The 10,600-nt window shown below is 56.8% G+C and overlaps 3 protein-coding genes across 3 annotated transcripts; 1 reads left to right on the forward strand and 2 right to left on the reverse strand.

Annotated features, from left to right (window-relative positions):
• Positions 1–1,933: 1,933 nt before the first annotated feature.
• GGTG_04261 (hypothetical protein) lies at positions 1,934–4,855 on the reverse strand (the record flags this gene model as incomplete). The annotated part of the gene is made up of 3 exons (XM_009222054.1): positions 1,934–2,757; positions 2,964–3,926; positions 4,108–4,855. The coding sequence occupies 3 exons, from the start codon at positions 4,853–4,855 to the stop codon at positions 1,934–1,936; spliced, it is 2,535 nt and encodes an 844-aa protein (XP_009220318.1).
• Positions 4,856–5,365: 510 nt separating this feature from the next.
• Positions 5,366–8,173, reverse strand: GGTG_04262 (hypothetical protein). Its single transcript, XM_009222055.1, has 9 exons — positions 7,879–8,173; positions 7,599–7,822; positions 7,399–7,420; positions 7,265–7,317; positions 7,042–7,206; positions 6,759–6,967; positions 6,130–6,675; positions 5,836–6,040; positions 5,366–5,777 (listed from the first exon to the last, which is right to left on the reverse strand). The coding sequence occupies exons 1-9, from the start codon at positions 8,084–8,086 to the stop codon at positions 5,754–5,756; spliced, it is 1,656 nt and encodes a 551-aa protein (XP_009220319.1). The 5' UTR covers positions 8,087–8,173; the 3' UTR covers positions 5,366–5,753.
• A 168-nt stretch (positions 8,174–8,341) lies between these two features.
• On the forward strand, positions 8,342–9,832 carry GGTG_04263 (acetolactate synthase small subunit). Its single transcript, XM_009222056.1, has 3 exons — positions 8,342–8,394; positions 8,485–9,304; positions 9,366–9,832. The coding sequence occupies exons 2-3, from the start codon at positions 8,547–8,549 to the stop codon at positions 9,544–9,546; spliced, it is 939 nt and encodes a 312-aa protein (XP_009220320.1). The 5' UTR covers positions 8,342–8,394; positions 8,485–8,546; the 3' UTR covers positions 9,547–9,832.
• The last annotated feature ends 768 nt before the right edge of the window (positions 9,833–10,600 follow it).

Consider the following 10,600-nt stretch of genomic DNA (forward strand, 5'->3'; position numbering starts at 1 on the left):
ACGACGGCGATGCTATTTAGAATCGAAGGAGGGAGAAACCAGAGCTTTGGCCAGTATGCGCATCTTTATGCTCAAGGCGACGTAGGTACTTTTGTAAACAACCAGGAACAACTTACCAGGTGGTAGATGACGATACCTCGAGGTTGTAGCTGATGGTGGGGAAAGAGCAGCTCGAGGTACCGTGGTTTAAGGAGCCTCTGGGCAGGAGAACCCGTTGAAAGGCAGACGGTATTGGAAGGGCTTGTGTACTCAAGGAGGGGATGGTCACAAGAAGAGGATCGGTAGAATCCGGGGAATATTGCACCTCGCAGTGCTTGGCAGGCGAGATACAATCAAGTGTTGTGTTCAAATTGGTTGCCCCGATGGTTGTGGGGGCGTGCGTTGGAGGAGGGGTATTATATGGATGTCCGGGGAAAAGTATGAGATAAACGCAGGGTCTTGCTTGAATTCCTGCCAGCAGGGTGGCTTTGGGATGTGACGGGAATCTGAGGAGAAAGTCAGGTCGTCCGGTGTGTCAGCCCGGAGCGCTCTGCCATGGCGGTGTCTTGTTTGTATCAACAGCTGCTCGGGGTTTCGCGGAGAACAAGTGGCAGGTGACACCTTTTTGGGTGAGGCAAGGCGGTGGCGGGCCCGTCTGGGCCGCGGCATCGGACTGCCCAGGGAATATATAGCTGCCGAGGACAAGCCATCGCGCGCGAGTGAGCTGCGTTGGACGGGGTGAACCACCCGTCCCCATTGATGGGACCATGATGTGGCCCTTCTGGCTCGTCATGGAAGGCAGCAGACTGTCGAAATGAGACGGCGCGCATGGGAAGCAGGATAACATCAGAGAACCAGCAGTCGACGGAATTCCATAGTAGCACAAGCGGCTTTCCGGCAATGTTTGGTGGTTCCCGAGGAGCCGATATAGATTTCCCAAGAGAAGAGTCGGGAAAGGGGTCGACAGCACCATGGACCAGCCATGGGTGCGCCTTTATCATCTATTCTTGCCCAGGCGCATGATCGAAAGGATATCTTTCCGCGGAGTCTTCAACCCCCAGTTGATCCCGTGCTCAGGCATTGACGTCGAGCCCTGCTTTCTTCCGCCCCTTTGTCCCATCCCCCGTTTGTATCCCGACGTCTCGTCCGCCTCACTATTCCCTACTAAATTTTGGCATAAGGGCCCCACGCGAACAGCGGATCAGGGACCAGGCTGTGTGTGCTACACACGAGGCAGCTGGGAAAAGGGCGGAGCCTTTGCTTGACGTATCTAGATCCCGTCGCGCGGTTCGCTCACACACACCCCAGCAGAGCCCCCGCGGTTTCATTGGGCGCCACCCCCAGGCAGCCAGCCGCTTGGGTACCGTTTAAACGGCCTGACCCCGACATATGACGACCCAAAAAGGGCTAGGTCAGGTGGTTCTACGCATCCATATCAGTGGCTGGGCAAGCATCAGTTATTGAAAAGACATAGTGTGTGGCGGTTATCCGGGAGGAGATAGTGTTGACATGTCCAGGCCCTACTGGAACATGGGGCTCAGAGTTGGTTGCGCAGGATACTTTTATACATCGCATGCTCGTTTGTAAGGTCACAGCCACGCTACATTGGGCGGCGGGGAAGACATGTAGGTACCCGTCTGGTGGCATGTCAGCAAATCATACCCTCAATCGAACTTCGAAACACTATACAATCACGAACATCACGTTTTAGACCTCAAGCCTGACAGAGGCAATATCGGCCTATATATTCAGTGACTCCAAGAGTGTTACAATCTCGAGGATGTACACATTATGAAAGTGTCAACATATTTACTTATATAGTCGTTTATGTGCGATAGACGATGTGCGACACATAGAAAGTTATCCAAAACGCCAACCCAGCCCGGGGAAAGAAAAAGAAGGAAAGAACCTGCGCCATGGATGGGAAGCAGACACCAACAATGGCTCTAACGCATCAGAGCCTTATGTCGGCGCCTATCCCTCGGCCCTCATACCATAGTGTTTCCCTCCAGTTGCCAAGTCTGACGGCAACATCAGCTCGCGCGTCCAATTTCAGCCTTCCTCCCAGCGCCTGCCTGAGTTTCTCATACCCATCCGAGCCCAGCCTCCACCCCACAGGCAGCCTAGGCGTTTGTGAGCTTCCCGAGGGGACGGCAAAGGGAGAGGAGTAGTTGATCATGCCGACCGGATCGGTATGGTTGTAGAAAGCCGTCGCGTTGACGCCGTCGATATATAATGTATTCCGCTCCAGTGGTGAGAGTAGTGTGAAGACTGCTGTGGACGACAAGACATGGAAGGTAGCGTCACGAATGAATCGCTGAGACTCGTCTCCATCCTTGCCTGGGGGGAATTTGAGGCGGGGTGTTGATATATTCAGATCAACTCGAGAGAGGGCCTCTCCCAGAAGCGGCTGGAACGGGAAGCTCTCATTGTGTGTCTTGAGCATAAGCGTTGTGTTGTAACCGGAGAGATACGAGGATATGAGATTGCGTCCATCCACCACTCCCTGGTCACCGCCCAGAGAGGGTTTCCACCTGGCTGTGACCCGAAGGTTGGTGTTGACTCCAGTAGAAATGCGCAGGTCCTCGGCTGTCGCCTCGGCGACCAAAGAGCCATTGCTCATCACATGAATATTGACGAAAGGGATGTCTGCAGTGTATTCTGTAGGGTTTGTCACGTTGATCAGTGCCTCTATAGAGACTGACGTATATGATGTCTCTGTAATCCGAATGCTGTTGACCTTGGGATCCAAATTGCCGAATGTGCCTTTTGGCAGTGCTGTTGATGGTTTCTCCAGTTAGCATTGCAACTTTAGACCGAGGAACAAGCCGATTCCGCAGTGAGCACTAGAGGTAGCTGATTGCTGCGCGAGAGCAAGCAATCTTGAAGAGGAGAAGAGAGAATAAGGAACGAGGGTCGCGGCATGGAGAAAGAGGTGCACGGCGAGTCCCAAGGTGACTAACACTATCAGAACAGGGACGGACGTTTTACTGGGACAGTTCCCTCCGCAGGAACATCCTTCAAGGTGAGATCTCCAAGAACCGTGCGGATTTTGACCGACACAGCTGCCTTGATGTCCAACTCGACAAGCTTGCTGCCCATAAAGAGAGCTTGGATAACGTCGGTCAAGACATCTCCATCCGTGACGTTCAGCGGGGCGTCGTCGACTCGAGACTGTATTCTGAGGGTGGCCTCGTGGTGCTTGGTAGCTGGCTCCTGAGTAGAGTTGGCTCGTTGCCACTCCTCTAGGTTGAGCTCTCCAAGCTTGTTGCCCTTGTAAAACACGTCTGCGTTGGCCCGAATGCTTGTGACGTTCACCTCGAAATTCATCTCTGATGGCAACCCTGCCGAGACAAGAATCGTCCCCGAGACCTTGGGGTTCGCGTCCGGGCTATCAGGCTCGGCCATGGGGTCAGGCATGGTAAAGTGAACATTGTCGAGCGAGAAATCTCGAATCAGGTTGTCGAAGCCTGCACTTGGAAATGGGACCTTGATGGTGACGCTGGCGAGAATCTCGGATATCCAGTCGGGGGTGCCAGGTAGCGGCTTCTGCGCGCCCCTGACATAGACCGTCGGCGAATCGCCCGAGAGGTAATCATCAAGCAGGAGGTCGAGGGGAGAGGAGCCAGAGCCAGGGCAGGCTGCCGTGAGAGCGTCGGGAAGATGCTCAACAGTTCCCCAACCCTCAACCACCACATCAGATCGAGCTCGCACGGTAACTTGGTGAGTTCTCGCGGCAGCGACAATGATGTAGGGGTCGGCCCGGTCACAGTTTGGCACCAGAACATCAAACCCGAGTTCAGGGATGTTGAACTCTACAGGAAGGCTGTTGAAGGCGCTGATGGCAACATCGGCAGCAATAGCCGTTGTTCCACGATCCGGCAGGGGCGTCTGCTTGAAATTGAGCTTGGTGATGTTGTACTCAGGAACCTGCGGAAGTTCTTTGGCTGTTGAGGAAGCACACATTAGCGGCATGTTGGCGGGTAACTGGGGGTTGAAGGGCAGAAAAGGGGATAGACAGGCACCACTGGGCAGGAGGGAGCTGAAGCGATTTGATTTTTTTCTTGAACTAGAACAGCGACTTTTCCCCAAAATATAGAGAGGCAAAGGAATCGTAGAGATATTGACCTTCAATCACGAGCGACTCGGAGACAGAGTGCGTGCCAAGTGGGACCAACCCAGACTTCACGGTGACATCGGCAACACCGCGGAAGCGGATGGTGTCGAGTTTCCCCCGCAGCCATTTGTTGGCGATGGTGCGGATGCCCTCGGCATCGCCTGGGGTCAGATCGGCGAGTATATCTACCGAGGTCGTATGCCCGTCCACGAGGTTCAGGACCAGGGGCGGCAGCACGGCGGACCCGAGGAGAAACCCGTCGAACTCGGGCAGATACACGTCCACTTTTGTCGCCTCGGTCCCTAGCTGTCTCACGGCCCAAGTTGCCAGGCGCCCGACGCGCCGAACACCAGCGTCTTTTACGCGCGAGCCGTCGAGGCGGAAATTCGCCTGGATGCGTGCCCGGACGCCGTCGGAAGTAATGGACTCGATCGACAGGTGGGTGGGCTCGAGGACGGCGGCCTCCTTGGCGTACTGCTCAACAGCGGTCGGGACGAAAAAGGCGAGCATCATGATGGCAATTGCCAGGAGAGCGAGGGTGCCGATGGCGATTATGGACGGCCATCGTCGGCGCTTCGATTTCAGGGACGTCGCCAGCGACGCGTTGGTCGAAGTGACCGAGGCAGCATCTTCGTCTCCATCGTAGCGCAGCCCGGCGGCAGGGCTCGACAGTAGTGGCGTCGCCTCTGGGGAGGTGGCCGCCGTGACTGTCGACCTCACCGTCGAAGACAGCAGCGGTGATCTCTCCGAGTCGGACATTTCGGTGCCTTCTGAGTCGTGGGCGACGGATGGCTATGCGGGCATTTCTGGAAGCGATACAAAAATGGATGGGATCGAGCTCGATTATCAGGTAGTAGAGGGATGTGGTGGGACAGCCAGGCTGTGCTGTGCTGTGCCAAGCTGAGGCCTGTTGTGTTGAATGCTGCGAGACAGGTGGCGTGGGTGGTCTAGCCCTTGGCCTCAACTGGTGAGTGGTAACAAGAGAACCAAATGCGCTATGCTGATCATGGCACACATGGATGACGTGGGGGCCTAGGGGCCAAGGGACGCGTGTGTACCTTGCCTCCTTGTGACCCACAAGCTGGGGAGAGCACAGGTGTCAGCCCCGCCTTGGCGGCCGTCAGGTACCTTCCATGGCTTCTTCGAAAATCAGATAGAACAGGCTCGCAGAGACCGGGGAGCTCGGATGGAGAAATGAATTGGACTGTGGGAAAAGGGTTGCTTAACAGAATGCGGAAGATTGGGATAGCTTGGCAGATTCGTTCAATTCCCATGGCAGGCCGACAGTAATCTCAGTGTTCTTTGTGAAGCTAACTACGATAGGTATCTGACAGAAACTAAACCTTCGCAAACCGTCACGAGGCGATTCAGCCATGAGGGCAGAAAAGACAATGACCTTTTAGTGCTCAATATGACCATCAGAGCTTAGACTGTCAAGATTCATGGACCAAGTCAACGCTGCCTCCAGATCAAAACTACCTACCCTCTCATGTCAACACAACGCAGTCGCTCGAGGCGCGAGAAGGACCCCGATTTTATTATGCCATCCACCGCAAACTGAGCCATTACAGCATCCGAGGGATGTCTCCTGCGGACTGTCTTCCATCATGCACACAGATATGGCCGGATTATAGAAGTCCCACAAACACAGATGCGCCTACAGGCCGGGCGGAGGAGGGACCTGAAAAAGAAAAGTCAGCGAATGGCTGCTAAAGGGGGAAAACAACCCCGAAACTCACCGCACTATATCCACCACCTGCGCCGGGTGGACCCGGCGGCGGCGGCGGAGGAGCCGACCCAGGTGGAGGAGGCGGGGGTGGAGCCGCAGCCGCAGGAGGTGGCGGCGGAGGCGAAGTGGACGGCGGTGCGGGGGCAGCGGCCGCGGCCGGCTGTCCAGCCTGAGCAGCCGCAGCCCCATAGTACTGCTGGTACATTTGTACGTATCTGGAATACAGTTAGCGCGGTGCTCTGCGTTGAGCAGGACTTTGACCTCATCTTCAGGTGTCTTGGTCATGAACGGGACTGCAACTTACGCAGCATAACCGCCGTAGGCTGCGTACGGATCAACACCACCATAGTACTGGGCGAACTGGGCATAGTCAGGAGTGGCCTGGGTCGTGGCCGGGGCGCCTGCCGCGGAAGCTGCGGGTGAGTTGTACTGGCCCTGGGCATTTTGGCCCTGTAGGTTGTGCGGCTCATGGTGGCCAGAGCCGCCCGGGTTAGCAGGACCGGAGGGAGCTCCTGGCGGCGCGCCGCGGGGACCTGTTGGGGGACCGTGCCCGCCATGGCCTCCGTATCCCTGATGTCCGCCGTTGCGGCCTGGGCCATCGTCCCGGTGCCTATCATCAAAGCCGCCGCCGTGGCGGTCACCCCCACGGAAGCCCCTTCCGCCGTAACGGTCGCCGCCATAACGATCGCCGCCGCCATAGCGATCACCGCCACCCCTGTCACGATCACCAAAGCGATCGCCTCCAAAGCGCGGCGGCTTGCTCTTGTGCTCTTCGTATTGCTCCTTGACGGCGCTAAGAAGGTCCTCGCACATCTCTTTGCCCTTCTCGACCATCTTAGGGTCAGGACCACTGAGGGGATAGTGTTTTAGCAATCAACACAAGATACTCGCCAGCTGAAGAACAGGTGCGCTGATATTATAAATGGGACTTACGCGACGTGCAGGAACATCTCTTCCTCGCTCTCGTGGCCGGTGGCTGACTCGATGAAACCAGAGCCGCGGCCCTTTATCTGGACTCGACATCCTGTTTCGTGCTGAATGTGTTTGACGTACGAGCCACCATGTCCAACTACCTGTGCGCGCAGGTTGAAGCCAGGGATGGGCTCGAGGCCGATTGGGATTTTCTCTTCGGGCCATTTGCGCTATTGAAAGTCAGAGCTCGGGCCCGCCAACATGTATTCAGTGTCAAGGTGTAAGGAACAAAGACACGACTTACCCGCCCAAGCTCGTCACGCTCGACGACCGGCTCTTCACGGCGGCGAAACCTACGCTCATCGACAAGCTGAGGAAGTTCCTGTTTCATGAGCTCCTCAATTTTGGCAACGGCCGCCTCGAGCCCTTCCTTGGTTGTGCTGGTGACATGCAAGTATAGGGGAGGGTTCTAGAGGCCGCGTGTCAGTGAAGGAGTCGTTTCAGCGGCGGCGCGATGGCCGACTTACCGCAGGTGTTGCCATGCTTTTATCCGGCCAATAGCTGCCCCGGGTGGTAACATCTTTGAAAGACACAAATCAGTGTTCGATCAGCATTCCGCAGAACAGGCACACAGGTTTCGGGGCTCAGAGAGAGAGCGTACCAGCACCAGTCTCATCTTGGATCTATATTCGAGCAGACAAGGTCAGCAGATGCCAGAGAGGGTTGTGCCTCGCGCGAGCTGTGGCATGTTCGCGTAAGCAGTCGTTCCCAACCAGGAAAAAGAAGGCACGGGGAGGACTCGGCCTCCCCGGCAGTCGTGCACTGTATTTATCAGCTCAGAAGCAGACACCGGTTCCTTACCATCTTTTGGGTCGCGCCTTTTGTCAGAAGATATCGGTTGCGGAGGTCGTTGACTTCGATGTCCTTGATGTAGTCGCCGTCCGCGATATATATCTCGCCATTGATGGTAGCTCCTGTGTTGGAGGCTGGAGTCTTAATGGCGGCGGTCCTGCTCGGATGGACATTGTCGTGCTGGCTGGACTTGCGCGCCTCGAGTTGTGCCTGGATCTTGGCGGCAGCGGCAGCTAGAGGGTGTGTCAGCAGGTTGGCAAATTTGTGGTTGACGCGACGGTGAACCGACCTGCAGCTGCGGCCGGGTCAAGGACAGGCGCGGACTCGTCGCCCGCCTTTGACTCGGATCCGGCGCGCGGCAAAGGGCTCCTGTCGCGAGCAGGCTCAGACCCCCGGGCGGGGGGAGAGCGTGATCGGCGATCGAATCTCGACCGTCTCGGCGGGTCGGGCTCGATTTGGTCGAAGCGAGAGCGCTTCCGAGGTTCGCTGTCGTTCATCGTGGCCGTTAAGTTCGTCGCGATCGCGCGGGAATGCGCAGGCGGAGGGAAGCTGGACGGTAGAAGTGTCGAGATGGATGTTTTTGTAGAAGCCTCGACCGGGTAGATTGCAAGGCTAACGCTCGAGTATTCTAGTGGAGACCATGGCTTGCAGCTAGCCCACATATTCTGGGCCTGTGATTCGTCCGTTCCTGCATGCTTGCCCAGGAATCCGCCCGCAGAGGAACCCCTCCGATCTTCGGTCTGCTGTGAGCCTTTGACACTTTCCTCGCGACTCTCCAAATCACACAGCCCTCACAGCTTCACCGGTAAATCACTAGAAACTGATCCTTAATTTTCCTTGGAGAGCAACTTCGGGCGACACCAATTGCAGCAAGACTAACGATTTAGACATCTAGAATTCCTCTTTTCTTTGCCTGTCCTCGTCCAACGACGGGAATCTCTGGCCGAAGCGGAGCAGATGGCTTCCCGGGGCCTGCTTCTCTCGCCGTCATGGCGCGCGGCCTCGACCGCCGCCCTGAGGCCGGCGGCGAGATACAGCAGCTCCACCTCGGCCATTGCCTACAAGGCCCTGCGCCGCCGCCAAGCCCCGCTCCCCGTGAGCGACGCCACGCCGTCATGGTCAGCTCAGGCAGCCGTGTCCAACATCCTCTACGAGACCCCGACCCCGTCCATGGTGCCCCCGAAAAGGCACGTCCTCAACTGCCTCGTCCAGAACGAACCCGGAGTGCTCTCGCGCGTGTCGGGCATCCTGGCCGCGCGCGGCTTCAACATCGACTCCCTCGTCGTTTGCAGCACCGAGGTCGAGGACCTGTCGCGCATGACCATTGTCCTCACCGGCCAGGACGGCGTGGTCGAGCAGGCGAGGCGGCAGCTGGAGGATCTAGTCCCAGTGTGGGCCGTTCTGGACTACACCAATGCGGCGCTTGTCCAGCGCGAGCTTCTGCTCGCCAAGATCAACATCCTGGGCCCTGAGTACTTCGAGGAGCTCCTCGCCCATCACCGCGAGATCACCGCCGCCGAGCCCGACATCACCGGGGTGCAGGATGCGTCGGAGCAGACGTTGGCGGAGCTGGCACGGGACTTTCATCCCCGCAAGCTGGCGACGAGCGAGGCGCTCAGGCATAAACACGAGCACCTCAAGAGCATCACCTACTTCACGCACCAGTTCGGAGGCAAGGTTCTGGACATCAGCACCAACAGCTGCATAGTTGAAATGTAAGTCTACGACTTGTCGTGTACTGGACTCCTAACCTCGTCTGCTGACACATGTGAGCAGCTCCGCCAAGCCTTCCAGGATTCAGTCCTTCCTGAAACTCATCGAGCCGTTTGGAATTCTGGAGTCGGCCAGGACCGGACTTATGGCTCTTCCTAGGTCTCCCCTGTATGGAGCCGAGGACGAGGCTCTCATCAAGGAGGCGGACGATGTTGTCGACGCGAGCCAGCTTCCTCCTGGATAAATTCGCGCGGAAGTGCAGCGTGTTTATCTGGTTGACATGTACCTATTCAAGTTAGCCGGCAACCAATGTAGCGCCGTGATCTATGATGTAGGCAGTTCCGCTGGTGGTTTACTCGCCTATGCATGACCCCGACATTCTTCCGCCAAATTGGGCGCACACATGACGCTCACTTATTGAGCACAATACTGTCCAGCTCAAGCTATGCTATGCATGCCATATTACAGTTCACCAGTACAATCGACCGTCGGCCCGAGTTCGGCTAAGATCCGCACAAATGAGCAAACCCTTTTCCGTATTTACTAGTGATGGGGCGGGCATAGTCTGCTCACTTAAAGGGACCATCGGGAAAACGTTGCTGCCATGAGAAGATGAATGCGCCGTGGAATGCCAGGAGTCCCAAAACTGGCGTTCTATAGCATCTTACGCTGGGGTGCGTGCCCACCCACGGTTGGATCATGAGTCGGGCAGTGACTGTAAGCAGACACATACGACCATACCCACTGGAATATACGGGATCCCGTTCGCTCTCCCCTAGTCAAACCGGTGAGGGTTGGATTAGAACTCACGGAGCCATTTGGCTTCCGGGACCTTGACCACTGGCCAATAGCCGCCCGTCCTGGCCGCCCCACCCTCCATACGCTTTACATGCTCCACCACATCGCGACCATTTCGCCAACGTTTATCCTCCTTAAAAACGCAGAAAACGGGATTCTGTTTGCAGGATCCTGGCCGCCGCCAACAGGACCGCCCACCACCCGCCTCACTACCCTTGGTCCCGCCGCCCGCCATGGAGAGCTTGCACGCATGAAAAACGGCCGTTGGGTCGCTCTTTTCAACGAGTGGGAAAAAGGAAATCATCACCATCGGCCTCATAAGATTTGAATGACTGGCTGAGGATGGACCTTGTGACAATGCGTCTTGTCCATTTTTAGTAGCCCAAGAGAGCAGCGTTTGGCCATGGGTTTCACAATTGGAACGTGCAACCGCCACCTCCATTCCGGCGCAACCATCCTCCCTCCCTCACAGCCGCCAACGCCATTCGATCGAACCTGCC

The sequence above is a fragment of the Gaeumannomyces tritici genome (genome assembly GCF_000145635.1).
Source record: "Gaeumannomyces tritici R3-111a-1 unplaced genomic scaffold supercont2.2, whole genome shotgun sequence".
NCBI lineage: Eukaryota > Fungi > Ascomycota > Sordariomycetes > Magnaporthales > Magnaporthaceae > Gaeumannomyces > Gaeumannomyces tritici.